The following is a 21,856-nucleotide window of genomic DNA, read 5'->3' on the forward strand; positions in this document are numbered from 1 at the left end:
GGTCCATGCTTTGATAAAAAAATGCCAAAAAATCTCCCACCCTTGTCTGTATTAATTTTGTGATTCATCCTTCTGGTAGTGTAGAAGAGTTGTTGCAATCATTTATAATGAATATTCATCCGATTACCTCTATTTTGTGTCAGCCTTTTAAAATGACACAATGCATGAATACATCCTTAATTAGGGTAGGACATGGTCAGGAATGGAATTGAATCCGGAATTTCGCATATTTAGTAAGTGGAATTGTTGGGTTCAAATTTAATTATTAAACTGTTTGGATTTGGTTATGTTCAGTTTAGTTCCATTTAGTTTCTGGATTACCGTACAATAATTAATTTTTTGAGTATTTACAACAATATTATATTAATTTAACCAACGACATGTTCAATTTTAATTCTTACAAAATCATGTAGTTAATTTTGGATTTGGGCTAAATCAAAAAAATAAAAAAAAACTACATCTCAAAAGAGAAGTAAATTTTTTCGATTTAAAGTCAATAATATTAATCAAAGCTAATAAAATATAATTTTTAGAGTTGTCATAATGTAATCCAAGAGAAAAGAAGGCTGTAGTCTTCGTGTATAGTATTTTATAGTTCAAAATTTTCAATTTTTGAATAGTTGAATTCAATGAGTAAAGTTCAGTAATCACTCGAAAGTATGTTGAAGCTTGGTGAGCAAAACGTGACAAAGTTATAAGTTTAATGACTAACGAAATATGGTGAGGAGTGATGGAGTGCAATATATTAAATTTAAGTGACAATTCGAAAATACTTTTAAGTTTATTGACTAATAAAATATGACGAGTGAGTGCTAGAATGCAACATGTTAAAGTTTACTAATTACTCAAAAGCATTTAATAATTTAGTCAGTAAAGCGTGATTGAGATATAAGTTCAGTAACTAGTAAAATACTTAATTCGAGTTATTGTGGGGCTCTACTCTAAGGGTTTTGAGGTTTCAGTTATATTGCCCTAGGGATGTCAACGAGTTTAGCCGAAACTCGAGGCTCGGTTCGAGTAAAACATAGCGAGCTTTTTTCGAGCCCGAATCGAGTCGAGCGAAAGCTCGGCCAGAAAATACTCTCGGCTTGGGCCTTTACAAGTCGGCTCAAAATTTTTTTAGGGTTTTTTCTTGAGAATTTTTATTTAATTTTTAATGACATTTTTCAAACAAAATCACTTTTCATAAAGTTCATGTTTCGTCCTAATTTTTTAACATTCATTTTAACCATATATTTACGAGATCAACTTCTAATCACAGATTTTATTAACTTTTATAAAAAATTACTAAAATTTTAATTTTTAACCAAACCAAATAGAAGTAAATTATATTCTCAAAAATCTATTTCAATCAAGCTCTCTCGATATATTAAAATAGTTATAGTTGAATATTTTTAAAATGTTTAACCGCGTTACAATTCTAACTTAAATTTAAAGAATTTAAAAATTATATCATTTATACGAATTACAAATTAAGTAAAAATTACAACTTACAAAATTACGTAATTTATATGAATCACAAATTAAATAAAAGTTACAAGTTACAATCCCTTCTCCTTTTTCTAGGCTTGGGACCGAGTACAATCAACGTAAGCGGAGTTAAAATTATATACGAATAAAATATTTTCGTGTACAATTTTTTTTGAAACAAATGAATTTAAAAATTACATTTTTTAAATAAAAGTAATTAATCTAAAAACTTACAACATCTTATGTTTGGATCTACTGCAATTATTCAGCCATTGTATTGTCAACATGTTCTTGAATACGTAATTTCGCATATTTCCAATCTTTCAAGTATATTAAAGTCTCCAATATATCTTCTTTTAATCTTGATCGTTCATCTAATAAAATTCGACCACTTAAATTGAATGCAGCCTCCGATGCTACGGTAGACACAGGAGGTGTTAGTAGATCACGTGCAATTTTTTATACGCTTGGATATTGCCTTTCGTTACACCTCCACCAATTTAGAAAACTAAATTCTTGTAATTCTTTTGATTATAATACACTACGAATATCCACGCACATATAACTAGCTAACTCAGAAAGAATTTCAAGATTTGTACCACCGACATTGATCGCTCTAGATATTGATGAACTAAAACTGAATGAAGGAACGTTTGTATTGCTTTCCAAATAATTCCATAAATTATTTGAATTTGTTGAAATATTTCTCGAAAAAGAATCTTGGGAAGTAGAACTACCCTGATCTACATTTTCAGTGTAATAATTATACATTTCACATAAAAGAGATTCTATAGCACATGTGATAATTATACATTCAAATAATTTGATATCCCCTTTATAGTGGCTTTTGTACCAGTTAAATTAAGTTGAGAGCCCATTACTGAAGTTAAAAGAAATAAAGGGGCAACTCTTCCCAATATTTACGAAATTTTAATTCCATAGAGCAAACTATATCAGAAAAAGTGGTAAATTCCTGTATTTGTTAAATGCTTATGAAATGTAAAAAAAATGTTATAAAAAAAGTGAAGATGTAGGGTAATAAATATCGCTACATTCTTTTGTAGCATCGAAAAAATGTTGTAAGAATTTTTTCACGTAAAATGCAATAGACCATTCCCAATTTTTCGAATTATGTTTGGGTCCGAGTGTATGCATACCATTATAATATAGTGAAATCACTTTATCGTAATTTTCACACGAATGTAACATAAGATGTGTAGAGTTCCATCTATGTGTTACATCAGTGGCAAATGATTTCTCCTGTAATTCATATTCTGCACACAAACTATTAAATGCTTGCTTTCTTGATGGTGGCATAGTAATAAAATTTATTACTTGTTTAATTTTATCTAAATGTGAACTTATATGTTCTAATCCAACTTTTACAATCAAACTGATAATATGACATACACAACGTTGATGAAAAAATAAATTTTCAAATATGGGGTTAAGATCAATAATAAATCTTTCAACAACAATTTTGTTCACTGCAGCGTTATCAAAAGTAAAATTTCGAACAATATCTTATATACTATATTCCTGTATGATATTTTTTAAAATCAATATATTAGTGGCATTATGGGGAAAATCTACATATTTGAATGCAATAATCATTTTATGTAAAAGTCATAGGTGTCAAGATAATGAGTCATAGCAGCAATATAACATTTTCTATTACCACCGGTTTATAAATCAGAGGTAAATGATATAACACTATTAAAACTTTTTAGATCTTCATTAGTAGTTTGTTTTCTTTTATTATATAATTTTATAGTATTCGAACAAAGGGTATTTCTAAAATAAGAATAATACTTGGGTTGGAGATATTTCTGCATGAGTCGAGTAAAGTGTATTGAGTCTATCATCGTAAGTGGTATCTCTGCTGCAACCACGTATGCAATCATTCCTTCACGATATCTTTCCTGTGAATATACAAAAATGGAAAGAGTAGAACCAGAATCGCCAAACACTAGTTCGGTTTGTTTCGAGTCGAGATCTACTGGTTTAGCTTTGTAACTCCTTAATACGTGTCTATTCAAATGCGTTGTGCTCGAGTCGGGTTTCCAACTAAATTCTTTGCCACACTAATTGCAATATGCTTTCCAAATATCTACTCCATTTTTAAAATAATTTTTTTTTTGTCGTATGTTGCCAACAATCCAATGATTCTTTTTCCAACCTTTTAGTCTTAAATACTTCTTCCTCATAATATGCTCCAAATCAATTGGAACATTTTGACATGCATCATAGTCAGATGGAGTACTCGAGCTATTACCAAATTGATTAATCTCATCACTAGTAAAATCCATTAATAACTAATAAAGTAAAAAATATTGAATATTAAACTTTAGAATTAAATAAATTGAATATGTTATATGAGAAGTGAGATTGTGAGAACGAAGAAATAAAAATTGAAACTTAAATGATTGTAATACAATAATAATGCGAATTAAAATCGATAATATATTAATTTGAAACTTCAAAATTTGACCCTATTTATAGACAACAAAATTCGCCTTGCTTTTCGAATTTGAATTTCGAATTTACGAGGGGAGGGGACGGTTCTACAGGCTGCCTCATGAAATGGGCAGCTATTAAGGTAGTTATAACTGCATGTGACAAAGGCAGCAAGTATTGGCAGCTATACCTGCTGCCTCTATTTTTTATTTTTTTTAGTTTAATTTTTTTTATTTTTTTGGTTTTCAAACTTTTAATTTTTTTTTCTTTAATTAGGCTCGGAATTGTCAGGGGCCATTTTTGGCCCGAGCCTGAGCCGGCCCGTGTGGCTCGACGACGTCTCATTTTTTTAGCTTGGCCCATGCCTCAGCTCGATTTTTTCGAGCCACGAGCGAGCTGCGGGACGCTCGAGCCACCGAACCATTTTACACCCATACATTGCCCATTTAATTTGTGACCGTGCATAGGGCTTTTGCTTAGTAAATAAAATATAGATTTTAAATCTAAGTGAAGATTCAAAGTTTAATTTAATATTAAATGAAATTCATAACTTTTTCACCATTATATTTTATCAATTTTTATTAAAATTTATTAAATATTTAATTTTAATACCCACCAAATAAGGGCACGATTGTAAATTTCCATTTCCCATGAAATGCAAATAGCCGAAGCTGTAATAAACTTAAAACGGATAGAAGTTATTTTCATCAACCCTAATAGAATTGTGCATTTGGTCCTCAGCATTTTAAGTTTGCAATTTCAGTCCTCTATGGAAGGTTTTATTCATTTGAGTTAAATTATAGTTTTTTTTTTTTTTAAATTAATAAAAACGATTACATACCTTTCTTCTATTGTAACAATAAAGTAAAAAAAAAGGTTGTGAGTTCAATTAAAATATAAAAATAAACTCAAATCAAGAAAGTTATCGCAAGCCGATCAATTTAAAAGGCGTCATTTTATGCTACGTTTTTTCTGACAATACTGAAGGCATGTAAAACTATCAATATTAGGCTGAGCCGGGTCGAGAAAATTCTAGTATGGTTTTTCTCACTCATTTGCAGCCTTTTTGGGAGGAATTTTTTGTCCAAAAAAATTGATTTTTTGACCGTTATTTCGTTATTTTAACCGTAATTTTTTACTTCTTCTTTCACAGATGAATCCCATTTTTCTCCTAACGATCAAAAAATCAATTCTCAAAATCTCTCTTAAATGGGGCTTGGTTTAGCCAAACCATTTTAGCAAAACCAAGGGTTCAATTGAAATAGTCCCTCGTGATGATCACGTGACCACATGTCTTCTATTTTCTTCGTCGCTCTACTGGCACAGCGAAAAGAGTCCTCAAAGGGCTGAGGCGGGAAATTAACTCACTTTCTGGAGGGAAACCCGAAGAAAACCTATCATTTTCTTTCACACTCTGCTCAATTTGGTTTATCCGACCCGTTTCTAGCTGACACGAATATGGCCGAAATCGAAACCCTCGGTATTCTTGACGAGATTCAAGCCCTCGTCTCCGATAAACTTCAAGTGGTAACTCTCTCATAGCATCCTATTTTTTAGTCTTATTTTTAATCACTTCTAAACTGATCAAATTAATTTGATAGTTGCAGATCTTGAGATGAATATATTTAAAATTTTAATTCTAGTGATCTTATGAATTGTTTTGATAGGTTTCTTACAAATGGTTAAGTCGAAATTTTTTGGTGTCATCAAATTCTGCTAAGAGGTAAAAAAAAAAAAAATTGCATGCAAACTAATAGGGTTTTATGTGTTTTTTGTTTTTTGTTTTGGGGCTGAATTTTTGTTGCTGGATTGTTGTGTATAGGCTTCTTCAAGAGTTTGTGGAAAAGCATGGAAATGAACTTGAAGTAATTTATTCTTTATCCGGCTGGTTGAAGAACAATTCTTCAGATTACCATATAAGGCTTGTCTCCAAGCATAAACTTGCAGGTTTCGTTTGTCATATGCATTGTTTTATCTTAGGCCCTTTTATAAATATTAAGTTACGAGCATTGATATCATTTATTTATACAAGAATTATCTGTATATTTTTATTGGCTTCCACACTTAATCTTTACCCTGGAAGAAAAATTATCCCCTACTTTTCTCGCCTGCTGCTACATGTGGAGCCTAGGTATGATGAAAACATGAAAAGTCCGAGGATTAATGTTATATGTATGTTATTTTATGATCTGTTGTCCTTTTCGTTTTCTAAGATGAATGCAGTAACTTACTATAGGATCCTAATATTAAACATGAAGCAGGATCATAAAGAAGTCTGTTACAAATTCAACTTTATATTCAAAACAAGGACATGTGCAAGTAGCTTCCCATGCACCTACTCACAGATAGTAAAACTTACAAAAAGCCTCCCCCGCCTACCTGTGTCCCCTTACGTTTTACCCTCCCAATCTCCAATGATCAGATGTTCCTCGTTACCCTGAGAAAGAGAACATATTAGATTACCCTGAGAAAAAGAACGTATTAGATTCCTACCTGTATTCGATCTCCTTGTGTACATGCACAAGCTATCTATCTTTATGGTCTCTTGGGGTATATCCACCTCATCAGGGGAAACATCCTTCGATTTTTGAGGAGGCACCGCAGTTGATGCCTCTACATTCTCCCTTCCTAACTTAGGAGAAATTTTAAGTATTTTCTACCCGTATTAATCACACCTGTTAGCTCAGAACACAAGTTGATATTCTCACAAATGCACCATTTTATTCTAAATTATAGGATATGATATTTATGTAACGCTTCAATGGTCATCGAAGGTTCAATTTATACCAAAGATATGCGTGCCCATACCCGAACAAAACGTCTTTGTAGTCTACTTTAGTTAGTTAGTTCAATGGCCATCAAAATCTTCATTAAATTGGTCAAGTTCTGTATAGCTCATTCTACAGATTAAATTTCCATTTCAGTTTTTCTTTTTCGGCATCTATGGCAGTAATCGATCATCTTTCCATTATTTCCTTTCTCACCGCTGAGTGATACCATGTTCTGGAAGCTGAACATAGTTGTATTATCGAACAAAGATAAAGTTCTCTTCTTTTGAGCTTAGTTTCAGGGCAAAGTAACTCTGTTGCCAATCAACTTAGTTTGTATCTTGTCAAATGTTTAAATATTCAATTTTGTCAATTCATCTTCGTCGTTGTAAGTCAACAACACACCGATTCCGAAAATCAAGCTTCAAGTTAAATAAAAAATAAAAAATGATCTAATTACTTGTGATGTCCAATGAAATGTGGTGGATAGTTCAATGCAGCCTAAGTAAACTAGTGGGGTCAGGAACGTGGTACTAATGTTCTCATCGTCCTTGCTTGATTTGGTTCGTGTATGACTGACATTTTCTACTGATTCATTATGAATTGGATGGATCTCGTGAAACACTTATCTTAAAGTGGGAAAGCAAGAAAGACATCTGGATGATGATTCGGCCTCTTTTTTATAACCCTAGGAGAACAACGTTTTCTTTCTGCTAACTTACCCCGAAGAAAATAGAATCATCCTGTGTGGTTACCCTTGTAATTTTTCAGCTGTACATAGGATCCTCATGAGCAACTTTGATCACTGGATATCAAAGCTTGGTTGTGGAATAATAGATTTTAGTAGCTATTAGCTTTTGAAAGCATAACATTGGTTATAAATTGTCATGCCATTCTATTAGCATTTAAGAAGATGGTCATGATAAACTTGCTTATATTTTGCGTAGTTTTAGATGATTCATTTGAGAAAAGGAAATACTTCTGCTTTGTGAGAAACACCTGTTTTGGGTTTTGGTGCTCTGTTTCTACTTGATGACACTTCTGATTCCTAACCAAAACTGAAAAATCTATTTTACTTGATTCATGTACAGAAGCCAAACAAGAATTTGATGTAAGTTGCTCGGTTCAGGTCTACAGTGTGCAAGCCTGCATTCCCAAGGATCCTGCAGTGCTTTGGAATGCTGAGTTTGTCCAAGCTGAAGACCTCTCTAGGCAGCCGCTCACAGTTGATAATTGTTTGAGAGATAATAGGTACAAAAGCACTTTGCTTCCATGTCCTGAATACTTATATGTCAATGTTTCTGTATATGACGTGCTTTACATTTCTATATTGAATTATACATTATGTAAATATTCATAGATTTGCTCTCTTTCACAATACCTGAAATGGTAACAATAAGTTATGTATATATATAATAACAACTAATTAATATCTCTTATCTACTTTAATATCGCTGCACTGTTTTTCAAAGGTTTTGTGGAGTTTCAAATTCTTTTGTCAAGCGAAATGCTGGTGGAAAACTGTTGGGTGCTCCTGGGCCACAGGCGAAGAGCTCAGAAGTTTCAGGGACATCTAAAAATAACTCCGCACTTGAAATTGCATTATTACATCCTCAACAGCAAGTGGTTCAGCAGTCAAGTTCTATCACAAGTCCTGGTATGGTTAAAGATGTCAAAAGTGAGTGTTATGTAAGAGTCGATAATGAAAAGCGTGCAAAGCCTGCTGCAGATAAAGAAAAAGTTCCTCAATTGGTTCCAAACAAGAAAAAAACCCAGAGTGATAAAAAAAATTCTGGAACTGGAGGTGCATTAGCTAATATGTGGGGTAATGCATCTGCAAAATTAAAACCTGATGGTGCCTCTGCACAATGCAAAAATGCCGCAACAAACTCTGCTGGTTAATTCTTTTTCCTTGTCTACTTTGAAGTGGAGAAGATTGAATTTCTATTTATTATTTCAAACATGCTAAACCAGACATGTTGGTTTTTTTAACTGATATTTATTGGTCAATCCATAATCAGCTACTGCAGAGGCTCAAATCTGTGCTCGTGAAGCTGTAGAATATGGGAGCAGCGACGAAGATAGACAAGATTTCAACATAAAAAGAACGTCAAATGGTGAAGGAAATAGAAAAAGGAGGGTTGTGTTTGATTACTCCGACGAAGAAGATGAATTGAAAGATGCTGTCAGTCTAGAATCTCCTGATCCTCCAAAAAAGACTACTCTAGGTTCAAAACAGAGTTTGAATACTTCAGGCCTTGGGAGCAACCTGAGCTTTAATGAAGAGAAGGAATCGAACGTCAAGGAAGTGAAAGAAGCTGACAAAACAATTAACCATCCTTTGAGAAGAGAAACATCAGATGTGAGCAAAGGCATGGACTCCGCTGTTCCTTCATCAGATAATATCCTAAACCGCGTTCCTGCAACTGATGTTGATGTGAAGGATAATGTGGTGGATTCTGGACCCAAAAGAAGAAAAGTTTTAAAGACTCGGATTGATATGCGTGGAAGAGAAGGTATTGTTATAATTTCCTCAGAGATACTGTATTGAAAAAGTAATGTAGTTTCTTTGTTAATATTTTCTTTTGTATTGATTAGTTCAATTGATTTATATTTGTGGCTCCAGTCACCGAGGTTGTCTGGGAGGGTGAGGAGCCAGAGACGAAACATGATAGTAATACAGCGAAGATAGCTGGGAACAATACAGTGAACAGTGCTGTTAACAGGTAAATACTTTTGCGCTTAAACCATTTTCTTTTCATGACTGCATTGGGTTCAGTATGTATTTGAGTTTAATGTTGATTATAATGGCTGTTAATAAATCCATTCATGTCTACAATTCTTCAGTTCGTCATACATAGGTGCAAGGTAAAAAAAAGCAGTGTATAGAGATAATGAGATAGTCATGTGGACACATCTTGGATCTAGTAACATCATTAGATGACTGAACTATTACGGATGGTTCTCTAACCTCAGAAATGATTGAAGAAATATGGTACAAGTTATTGTTATGCACAGCCGTCAGCTACACACCTACAGACTCTGAAGCACGGACACTCTAATTAGGGACACGTGTCGATATCGACACTTTTCGAACACTACAATAATCATTTTTCTTTCTTACTATAGTTATTACATATTTTTAACTAAAAGTTATTAGTAAATAACAAATAAACACTCATATTTAAAAGATTTCAATAAGAAAATCAATAATAGGTATAAAATTAAATTTCAACTATATAAATGAAGAATTTTAAAGAATTTAATGAACGTGTTGGTGATGTGTCGAGTCGGTACTTTTTTGAAAAATCACGAGTCGACGTATCTAACACGTATCGTATCGGACACACGTGTCCGTGTCGGTGCATCATAGCCTACAGAACTCAGAGGGAGGGAAGTGTTTTATCTATTGTGATGATATTAGTTTTTTCTTTTTTTAATTTTATCTGGGGGAAGATTAGCCTCAAATTTCCGTCCACACACCAGAATCCCAGATATAGTGTGCACAATATGATTGTTGATGTTTCATGACAGACACTTTGGAGCCTGATGATTTATGGCTGCAATAAATGTCTACTAAACAATTTCAAAATGGGTCAACTTTATGATTTTGTTATTATAGACCACATTTAGGAAGCATCTAGAAATTAGTAACTTTATTCTGGGAGAAATCTTTGTATCAGTTATTTTGGTTGGAAATTGGAATAAAAATCTGACTACCAGATATGTCAGCTGACAACTTGGTCTCATATTTTGATTCATATTAGATTTCTGGTAGGGGATATGGTTAATTTTATTGATTCTGTCAGGTGCTCTATTCGCATTAACCAACTCAGTTGCTTGATTAATAATTGTTAGATCTCCCATACTAGTAGTTGACGGGTATCCCAATTTTCATTCATGGTATGTCAGGTGGTTTGTTCCTGCTAACGGATGTAGTTTTCTTGGAAGTTTGAATTGTACATGACGGTTTGTATTTTGTGAATGTTGACAATGATTTTAGGCCACCGGTGGCTAGGAAGTCATCTGCAGTCGGAAACAGCGTGCCTGCAAGCAAAGCAGGAAACAAGAAAGCGGGGAATAAGGATACTAAACAAGGGAACATCCTTTCATTTTTCAAGAAGGTTTAAAGAGTCTGCTGCATCTTCGCTAAATTGCCCAGTTCTTTGTGTAAGAGCCTCCTTTAATAGTGTAATTACGATTTCGGATTGAATACAATTTCAATTGTTTTTGGTAGTAGCCTTCTGTATGGTTGGTTAAAGTTGACTATGTTTAGAGATTGTTCTGTACAATTCTATGGAAAATTAAGCACCCGTTTGCCCCCATTTTTCCAAATTAAAATGGGTGGAATATTATTATTATTATATTAGTGGTTGAAAAAGAAGGAAAAGTTCTCGGTTTACATATAATATTATTTTATGAAAGATTATATAATTAAAAAAGGAGAGAAAAATGAAATTTAATTAAATGGGGCTAAACGAGGGTTAATATCAATTCTTTTAGCTTATGGGAAACACATGGAAAGAGTTTAATTTGGATTATAATTAAAAGGAAGAGTTCTTTTAGCTTAATGAAAGTTTCCTTATCCAAATTAAAAGGGAAAAATTGTTTTATTATGTCCATATTTATAATATGGCACTTATAATAAAATTTAATTAAGGTTAATTTTTGTCGTGTCCACACGCGTAAAAGCTCTACTTTTGAGTCTTGAAAACCATTAGAGAAGGTCAAAGGATTTGGATGTGAAATCAAGAAGATCAACGTGAAGAGAAATTTTTTTTTTTTCAAGGAAGCTATAAGGTAATTTCTAAAATAACTGTGTTAAATATTGCAATAAAATTATAATATTTTTGTATTTTTAGAACAATAATAAGGCGACTTGATTGAACAAACTTTCTAGGTTCCCTTCCGTGGAAGGGAGTGTCCCGTCAAGGCACCAAAGGGTGGATGAACTAGCATATTCAAACAACGTAAAAGGCTTAAATTCAAAAAGCAGTTTTATGCAAAACGGTTGAATGGGATCTGTCGGGGATGGCAATTGGACTCGTCGACTTAAGCCGCCCGTGGCTCAGCTCGGGTTGAACCCCATTTTTAGGTGTCGGGCAAAGCTCGAGCCGGCCCGGCTTGGCTCGAAAAGGCCCGAGCCGAAAGCTCAGGTCGAGCTTAATTTTTTTTGTCGTGCTTTTGCTCAGTCCAGCTCAAGCCTGAAAAAGGCTCGTACATTTTATCTGAGCCTAGAATTTCGGATTGCAAGCCGACTTGTCAACATCTCTAGATCTATGTACTAAAACCATAATGAAAAACTAAGCATAAAGCTACGCACCATTGACGTCATAGGACAGGACTCCCAATTTCTGTTTTTACCCATGAATCGTACATGAAATTCTCTAGCACTTAATTTATAAATTTTCCGTAGTTCGAGGACTAGTATGAAATTTAAGAAAAAATCCTTGTCATTTATGTTGCGAAACACAAAGTTAAAATCAAATTCAGACCTTTTAGGCCGAATCCGAGAAACGATGCAGGAAAAATCCACTAATGGGCCAATGTTAGATTCAACCCCTATATTTGTCAAATTTTAAGAAGTGGTAATTACACAAAACCTTCCTATTAAAATCATTAATTCTGAAATGAGATGGGAATCATTGTCTTCTCTCCTCAGCCGTCCAAATCCTACCATTTTCTTTCCCTCATCGTCTTCTCTCCCCAGCCGCCAATGTTCTCCATCTCTTCACCTTCTTTCCTCCCTCAAACAACAACCTTTCACGGCATCATCGGCTAGATAAAGCAGACCGTCATCATCGTGTTGATCTCGTGACACATCCGAGCTTCGCCAGAGCGTGAGTCGACAGGCTGGTGTGGTGGTTGATGGCAGTTGCAATGATTTTTTTTCTAATGGTTGTTGGATGATGGCTCTAGTGATAAGTGGTATTTGACGGTGGGCTGCGGTGGTGGATCTGGCGAGATACGGTGGTTGATGACAGTTGCGGTACGGTGTTAAGTTATGGTGATGATGGTGGATCTGCGGTGGGTTGCGATTCGATGGATCTGTGATGATGATGGTGGATCTGTGGTGGTGGTTTTGGCGACGACAGTGACGGTGGTACTGTTAGAGGCAGTGGTTGTAACGTCCTGACCCCTTGTGGACCGGAACGCTACTTAATTTACTTAACTAACCGGTGCTTTAGTCACAGGAGAATATGTTTTAGCGGAAGCTTAATTTTTAAAATGATAATTTTAACAACAATCTTTCTAATACTTTAAATAAAATATTGAATAAAAAATAACAGAAAGTAATTTATTTGAAGAAAACACAATTTGTTCTCGCTTTCAACGTTATTCAAATACTTTAAAGAAATAACATTGAAAACATTCACAAAAATAAATCTAAATAACTGGTTCACCGGGTTTTTCTATGGGCTCGTTACACCGCTCTCCATCTTTTCCATCATCTAAGCCCAAGGTAGAATCATATCAATCTGTAGAGAAGGGGTTAAACCCGTGAGTTAAAAAAACTCAATAGATATCATTGGTGCATTCGTGATCAAGTTATACATTTCAAAGCTGTAACTTTAGAAACATTTTCATAGTAGGATTTTCGGTAGAATCCCAAACACGTAGAGTCATGACTTAGCACGACGCCTCGACCGGAAGTACATGCCGTACCCGAAGGTACCATTAGACAAGGAGGTGTATGCCGTACCGGAGGTACCATTTGACATGCAAATATTAACATAAATCTTCATTTGTTAGAAACTTATAACTTAACACGAATTAACACTTTGTACTTCTACCTACCTTGATTGATGCTTTGAACCTTGTTGAAAAAATGCACTCCTTTGATGTTTAAAAAAAAAAGATTCCGTTGAGAATTGATGTTTGGAAAAATATTTTTTGATAGCACCAAAACTTCTAGAAAAACTAATTTTCCTCCCTCTCCTTTTTCTTTTTTCTAGACTTGAAAACTCTCTCTTTTATGCTTATAAGCTTTTGTCTTGGTGTGAAAAATGTGTATGCATTGGGGCCTATTTATAGGTGAAAATCTCACAACTTAAGGGCAAGTGAAGGGCCTAATACTCATTAATACGGGTGCCATTTATGTGGAGTTATAGGTTTAAAAAGATGTTAGAAAATCGTGTAGGAATTTGACTTTTCATATTCCGCGTACTTCGGTTAATACTGTACAGCCTTTGGTATTTCTATCATAACTTCTTCTCCCGATATCCGATTGATGTAATTCAAAGTGCGTTGGAAAGATAACTCAAAAAACTACAACTTTTCTTTAGATATCATTTTTCAAATCGAATGTATTCTATGTCGTAAATAGATTTCAAATGAAACTAAAAATCTGAAGTATACTTTAGTCATCCAATATTCATATCTTAGTGCCACTAAAATGTTTAAAATTATTTGAGATTCTATAGTAGTTGCTGCAAGTATTGGTAGCGATTTGCTGTGGTCGGCGGTGGTGATGTTGGTTTGTGTGTGGGATAGCATGGGTAACGCTATTTGGTGGTTTTTTTTTTCAGTGTTGCTCTCGGGTGATGGTGGTGGTTCTGGCGGCTATAGTGGCGGTGGTGTTATTGGAGGCAGTGGTTGTCGTTGGTGGTGGTCACAGATTATTTGATTGATTATGATTATTAAATCGATTAATCTATGACCAATAAACAATATGTGACTAATGAAAAAAATAAATTGTAATCAAGAAATAATGTGTGACTTAAAAAATTAATAATTTGTGACTATCTAATAAGTTGTGATCTATTATTTTGTGATCTGTGACCTACAAATTTTTTTATTCGTAATTGAAAAATAATATGTGACCTATAAATTTTTTGATTTGTGATGAAAAATAAGTTGTGGCCAATAATTTGATAAGCTGTGACTAAATATTAATTTGTGACTAATTAATTTTTTTATTTGTGATCAATGAACAAATTGTGACTTATAAAATTTTTGAATTGTGATCCTAAAATAATTTGTGACATAAATTTTTTGATTTGTGATTAAAAAAATAATAAGTGACTGATTAAATTGTTAATTTGTGACCTAAATATATTTAATTAATAAAAAAATATTTAATTAATTTAATGATAAATAAATTTTAATAAAAATCTAATTTTTGAAATTTGAATATGGTTTACTTAATTTTGAAATATGTTATGCTTAATCTCTTACTTATGAAATTTTCCCTTTTACCAATTACTCCTGCGTTAAATATTTCACTAGCCATTGAAATTATACATTTGTCATGCTTTACTCATTAAACTTTAAAACCTTCAAGTGGTAACTGAATTAAAATTTTAACACGTTGCACTTCATCACTCACTCATAATACTTTATAAATTACTGAACTTTAAAACACTTTTGATTGATTACTGAATTTTTAACATGTTGCACTCACCACCTACTCACTATATTTCATCACTAACTAAACTTGTACATCTATCACGTTTTACTCACTGAATTCTAAAATATTTTCAAGTGATCATCGAACTTCATAATATTTTCACGTAAAGTTAATATTCTATGAGATTCAATATAAAAACAAGAAAATTAAAAATAAAATAAAATAAAATCGTAAACTATCAATTTAAGACAAGAATATTGATATTAATCAAGAATATATAATTTCTCCAACGGTCAAGAGTTTTGTTCAAGGGAGGAAAAGAATGAGATCATCAAATTGATATAAATCTTGATTTATATAATAATCATCTTTTATGTTGGGAAAATAAAATAGAGAAATTATTTCATTTCAATTGAGATCGTAGACGCAAATCAAGATAATAGAAATGTGTATCTCAAACTGGTAGTGAAATTTTTGGTTTAAAGTCAATAACATTAATCAAGACTAATAAAATATAATTTTTAAAATTTTCAAGAGATAATTCAAGATGAAATAAGGGTGTCACCTTCATTTATAGTATTTTATAGTTTATACTTCAAAAAATTTCAAATTTTGAACGATTGGATTTAGCAAGTAAATTTCAGTGAATACTCAAAAATAATTTAGAATTCAATGAGTAAAATATGATGGTATTATAAATTCTGTGACTAACGAAAAATGATGAACGAGTGATAGAATGCAACATGTTAAATTTCAATGATCACTAGAAAATATTTTAAAATTCAACGATTAATGAAATATGATGAGTGAGTGTTGGGGTATAATGTGTTAAAGTTCAATATTTTAAAATTAAGCCACCGTTTGAGCCCTATTTTTTCAAAAATAAATTTTTTCAAATCTCATTTTGAACCACATGTTCTTCCATAAAATAATTATACACGTATTTCAAAAAAATTTCTTTAATTTTTTAACCACACATTCTAAAAAAAATCACTATTCTACAATACATTTTACTCTAAAAATAGGGATTAAACAGGGTCTTAGACATTGTTTGATACACATTATTTGAAAAAATGCATTCTTAAATAGTGATTTAAATTATTTCAGCCACACATTTTTAATAAAATAATATTATATGTAAATTCAAATTTTTTTCTTATTTTTTAACCATAAAATTTTCATCTATACATTATTTAAAAATACATTTTTCCAAAATAACGTTGCTCAGACAAGGGCTCACTGATAGTGAGTAAAGGTACGAGTTTTAGGCTCCGTTTGATACCCATTTTTTTAAAAATGTATTTTTCTCTTTTTTTTTTTTTAATCACACATTCTTTATTAAAATAATATTATACGTAAATCAAAAATTTTTCCTTATTTTTTAAGAACACATTTTTCATCAATTTACTATTCTAAAATACATTTTTATAAGAAAATAAACACCCTCTTAAACATTTATCTCAATTATACTCCCCCCAAGTATGACTATTTGTACACGTGTCTTCTAAACATTGGTTTTGCCATGTCAATGAACCCGCAAGTTACCGATTTTTGTTTTTTTGTTTTCATATGCCAGATGCAAATAGGTACCAACTAAAATTCATCGAAGCAAATAACATCTCATTCGCGTGAGAAATCGTTGTTCTGGGATTCCATTTTTCCGCACACCTCGAATCTGACGTACGTTCAATTTACCCTTTTTTTGTTTTTTATTTTAACAGATTTAAATGTTTTTATATCTGTTTTGGTTTTTATCAATTTACCCTTTTTTTTGTTTTTTTGTTTTCATATGCCAGATGCAAATAGGTACCAACTAAAATTCATCGAAGTAAATAACATCTCATTCGCGTAAAAAATCGTTGTTCTGGGATTCCATTTTTCCGCACACCTCGAATCTGACGTACGTTCAATTTACCCTTTTTTTGTTTTTTATTTTAACAGATTTAAATGTTTATATATCTGTTATTTAGTTTTGATTTTCGTTTTTCGTGTTAGATTTATTTAACTTTTTGTTTCCCTGAATTATGTTGATGTTTTTGTTGACTGATTTATTCTATGCCTAGCTCAGATTAAAATTTTGAAAAAGTGGAATATAAGACGGAGATCTTATTTTTAGTTTTTATGTTGATGTTTTAAATCTCAGATCTATCATTTCGTGAACATCGATAAGTTGTTTTTGGTTGATTTTAAATCGTTTATTATCATGCGATTTGCAATTTAATCTCAGATGGTGTGTTTTCCACACATGCATGAGTAATTACAGACTCGGGAAATTATTTTATTTTGATTCATGTGCTGGTACAATTTTTTTTATTTTATCTTTTGCTGATAATTTAATAGTTTGTATTAATTTTTTGGTTAATCAAGAAGATGAATGTTAAGTACTGAGAGCCCATGTCATACTACGGCCCTTTTTATTCGATAACTACAAAGTGTTTGGAGCCATTGTCTCACGGTCTGATTAAGGGTAACTTGTAAATTCTTGATGGCATGATGAAGCATACATTTCAACCTTCATTTCTGTAGAAGAAACTTATGTTTTGGACCCCTCAAGTTAGTGTCGTGAACTTGAATGTGAAATGGTTTGTATCCTGGGAAAGTATGGGAACGAACTTGAAAGTTCCCTTAGTCCCTTGTGTGTGTCATTGGTTGAGATCACAACTGAACACCAAAAACATGCATAAACTTAATTAAGTTCATTTTTTTACAAGTGTTTACCATCTTAACCAGTTAGCAAGAGCTAGTGCGATATTTCATTATTTGTGTCAAAACTTGTTCCATCAAACTTCTGTGAGGATTACAAGGTTTCTTGAGGAATTCTGATAATACATTTTGCTTTTCAATGTGTTTTGCAGTTCAAGTAGTTTAGTTTTGTCAGCAAGATGGGAGGTGGGTTTAGAGTGCTCCATCTGGTTCGACCTTTTCTCTCATTTTTGCCTGAGGTTCAGAGTGCTGACAGGAAAATTCCATTCAGAGAGAAGGTTATATACACTGTAATCTCCCTTTTCATTTTCCTGGTTTGCAGTCAGCTGCCATTGTATGGCATACACTCCACAACAGGTGCAGATCCTTTCTATTGGATGCGTGTCATTCTTGCCTCAAACCGAGGAACTGTTATGGAGCTTGGAATCACACCCATAGTGACATCTGGACTGGTCATGCAACTTTTAGCGGGTTCGAAGATCATTGAAGTTGATAACAATGTACGGGAGGATCGAGCCCTGCTGTAAGTAATAATAAAATGCTTAGGAAATTTATTTCTGACTTTTAAATCTTCTGTTCTTGAGATACATGAATCAGAAGAGCTTTAAAATTTCCTGCAATTAAACTTTTTAAGTGCCACCTAAAATGCATACTTTTGATACTTTCTTATCTGGAGTTACTGGGCTCCATTTACCCCCTAAAATGATTCCATTTAACATTGTTGTGCTTGGATATATTCAGTATTTCATGAAACAAAATAAATCTTTATTTTCATATTTCGTGTAAATATCTAGTTGCCTTCACTGTGTTAAACGGGGATCTTGTTTTTGTATTCCAGAAATGGTGCACAGAAGTTATTAGGTATCTTGATCGCAGTTGGTGAGGCAGTTGCATATGTTCTTTCAGGAATGTATGGCAGTGTTGGCCAACTTGGAGTTGGAAATGCAGTCCTTATAATTCTCCAACTCTGCTTTGCTGGTATAATTGTAATCTGCCTGGATGAACTTCTCCAGAAAGGATATGGCTTAGGCTCTGGAATTTCACTTTTCATAGCGACCAATATTTGGTAAGCGTTTAAGAATTTGGTCTGTTCTTCATTCACTGGTTTTGTATAAGCTGCAAGATGTTGATTTCTCAAGAGTACTTTGGGTTGTCAGTGAAAGTATTATCTGGAAAGCATTTAGTCCAACTACAGTGAACAGCGGACGTGGAGCTGAATTTGAAGGTGCTGTTATTGCTTTATTCCATTTGTTAATTACTCGAACAGACAAGGTTCGTGCTCTTCGAGAGGCATTCTACCGGCAGAATCTTCCAAATGTTACAAACTTGCTCGCGACCGTGTTAATTTTCCTTATCGTTATCTACTTCCAAGGATTTCGTGTGGTTTTGCCTGTGAGGTCGAAGAATGCCCGTGGGCAACAGGGTTCATATCCAATTAAGTTGTTCTACACTTCCAATATGCCTATTATTTTACAGTCTGCACTTGTATCAAATCTCTACTTTATTTCCCAGGTACTGACTGGCCTTTGTTTATACGAACAAATTAAATGCTTTCTGCTTTTCAATATTGACACCCTGATTTCGTGTGTACTCTTACAGTTGCTGTACAGGAAATACAGTGGGAATTTCATTGTTAACCTTTTGGGGAAGTGGAAGGAATCTGAATATTCTGGCCAATCTGTGCCTGTTGGCGGTCTTGCTTATTACATCACTGCACCTTCAAGGTAATCAAGAATCTCCCCTTGCTTTGTTCCCCTGCTTGCCTTTTCTGCACTCTTCATTTTGCTTACTGCTATTTTGCAGCTTGTCAGATATAGTGGCCCATCCTTTCCATGGACTGTTCTATATTGTGTTTATGCTGTCTGCATGTGCCTTGTTCTCTAAAACGTGGATCGAGGTTTCAGGATCCTCAGCTAGAGATGTGGCTAAACAACTGAAGGTATAATTCATGTATAATTTAAAAGTTGTACATTTAGCCCCTGTTTGGGCCCCATTTTCTAAAACTCAGTTTTAACGTTATATTTCATCAACTTTTACCAAAATCTACTAAAAAATAGATTTTTAAAGAAAACAGGTGCATAATTGTTCTAGTATTCTTGGCAGTCCATGAATTTTCAGAAATAAGAGTAGAAGAATTCCTGCTTGATTATCTATCCCTAAAATCTTTAAGGAAATTGATGCTCCCTGAAGTAATTTATTGTTACAAGAAAGCAAATATATTTAAATTTTATGTTGATGATCAATGATATATCATTCTTGTATCCTATGTTCATGTTCCTATTATTTTGCCAGCACTGTATGAGTTTAAGATTTCTATGAATTGGGAAAACAACAACAGTGTACGTGTTATGTGGGATCACAAACTTCATTACCTTTCTATTTTTATGTGCACGAGTCGGTTATGACATAGTTGTCTGCATTGACTAGGTTGAGAATAGTATCTTGCGACTGTTACCTTTCACTCTTCTAGATTATATGACTAAAATCGAGCAAGGGTGGTTCTATTCAGATGAATGTTCGGAATGGCACCGAATTTTTAAAACTGATGGGTTGATAAACTTGAGTTTTAATATCTGGTAATATTAATATGTGTTAACGCGTAAAGGTCTATGAGAATGTATTAGGCATGCATTGACCTTTATCATGGGAAAAGAAATGGAGGTATTACTTAAACAAAATATAGTAATCGTCTCAACTAATATATCTTCCTATAATATTTCAGGAACAACAAATGGTGATGCCCGGACATAGGGAATCAAATCTACAGAAGGAGCTGAACCGCTATATACCCACTGCGGCAGCCTTTGGTGGTATGTGTATTGGTGCACTGACAGTTTTGGCTGATCTTATGGGGGCAATTGGTTCAGGGACTGGAATTCTACTGGCTGTCACTATCATATACCAGTATTTTGAAACATTTGAGAAGGAAAAGGCTAGTGAGCTTGGCTTCTTTGGTTTCTAAGCCTCTTGTATTCTGGGAAATGGTTAGAATATTTAATGTTTTTTAAGGTGAGAGGTTCAAGTGGACAAATCCAGGAACGTAAAAGAGTCGTTGGATAATTCATTCGAATATAATGCAGTTTTGGGATGTTGGATACTTGGTGCATGTTGCACGGTAGTGGACGTTATCGTGATATTTGAATTAATTTTCATTTTTTAACACTGTTTAATTCCATCCAATTTTTTTCATTCTATTTTTGTGGATTACTGAAATTATTTTATTCAAAATTTTCCTAGATTTTGAAAAAATAAATCTATCAACTCTATTTACAGGCATAAACACAACTGGGCAGTAATAAATCAATTTTCTGGAGAACAATAGTTTCATGGTCTGGTTGTTGCAATCGCAATGATTTTTTTGTTGGTCTAGCTGGTAATTTAATTTTTGCTGTTTGGAAGTATCCGTTGGGACAATCTTTGATTTTAGTTGCAGAATCTTGAACACGTGTAAGCCTTAGATTTTACTCTCTACATTTATGCGATTTAGTTCAATACGTCACCACAGCGACCATCTTGAATTTAAGTTTCATTCCCTATAAAAAAATTTCACGAAAAATGTCGTTATTGTTGGCTCCGAAACAAATGGCGACATGGATTTGACTGATGGTACGAGTATGATGCCTATGGACGTAAAATGTTCAATTTGAGGTATCTTTTATGAGCATACATGTTTTTTCTTGAAAAAAAATCCGTGTCTGGTCATGTATTTGTAGCCCTTGTTTGAGTTTCATTCGTTTGGAAAAATACATTTTTCAACAATATTTTGATATTATTTCAATCACATATTTTTCAATAAAATAATATTACACGCAAATTTAAAATTTTTTCTTATTTTTTAATCACACATTTCTCATCAATACATTATTTAAAAATTCATTCTTCCTAAAAAATGGGGCTCAAACAAGGGCTTATTTGCAGAATATGATGTTTATTCAGGCTCAAAAATAGGGAAAAAAATTGACTGACTTGGCAACAGATGATTGGGTATTTATTGTTTTTATTTTTCAAACAGTCCAATTATATGTTGACATGTGTGCACCATGTTTTTGAACCTTTTTTAGCCTGTTTATGTAGCACAATTCTTTAGTTGACTAGTCATGTTTGAAGG

At 33.2% G+C, this 21,856-nt stretch overlaps 2 protein-coding genes across 4 annotated transcripts; both read left to right on the plus strand.

Moving 5' to 3' along the window:
• The first annotated feature begins 5,237 nt into the window (after positions 1 to 5,237).
• On the plus strand, positions 5,238 to 11,030 carry LOC111368878. 2 transcript variants are annotated; one of them, XM_022990364.1, is made up of 8 exons: positions 5,238 to 5,454; positions 5,595 to 5,650; positions 5,750 to 5,874; positions 7,787 to 7,946; positions 8,168 to 8,592; positions 8,717 to 9,211; positions 9,322 to 9,421; positions 10,608 to 10,737. In XM_022990364.1, the coding sequence occupies exons 1-8, from the start codon at positions 5,386 to 5,388 to the stop codon at positions 10,660 to 10,662; spliced, it is 1,485 nt and encodes a 494-aa protein (XP_022846132.1). In that variant the 5' UTR covers positions 5,238 to 5,385; the 3' UTR covers positions 10,663 to 10,737. The 2 variants fall into 2 exon arrangements, with proteins under 2 accessions (XP_022846132.1, XP_022846131.1); XM_022990363.1 differs by having other exon boundaries at positions 5,239 to 5,454; positions 10,699 to 11,030.
• Positions 11,031 to 16,602: 5,572 nt separating this feature from the next.
• On the plus strand, positions 16,603 to 20,940 carry LOC111368879 (protein transport protein Sec61 subunit alpha-like). Of its 2 annotated transcripts, XM_022990365.1 has the most exons (8): positions 16,603 to 16,725; positions 16,842 to 16,945; positions 17,901 to 18,271; positions 18,587 to 18,814; positions 18,906 to 19,260; positions 19,348 to 19,472; positions 19,552 to 19,687; positions 20,471 to 20,940. In XM_022990365.1, exons 3-8 carry the CDS (start codon positions 17,928 to 17,930, stop codon positions 20,708 to 20,710), a joined length of 1,428 nt encoding a protein of 475 aa, XP_022846133.1. In that variant the 5' UTR covers positions 16,603 to 16,725; positions 16,842 to 16,945; positions 17,901 to 17,927; the 3' UTR covers positions 20,711 to 20,940. The 2 variants fall into 2 exon arrangements, with proteins under 2 accessions (XP_022846133.1, XP_022846134.1); XM_022990366.1 differs by lacking the exon at positions 16,842 to 16,945 and having other exon boundaries at positions 16,622 to 16,725.
• The last annotated feature ends 916 nt before the right edge of the window (positions 20,941 to 21,856 follow it).

This window comes from Olea europaea, chromosome 19, assembly GCF_002742605.1.
Source record: "Olea europaea var. sylvestris chromosome 19, O_europaea_v1, whole genome shotgun sequence".
Taxonomy (NCBI): domain Eukaryota; kingdom Viridiplantae; phylum Streptophyta; class Magnoliopsida; order Lamiales; family Oleaceae; genus Olea; species Olea europaea.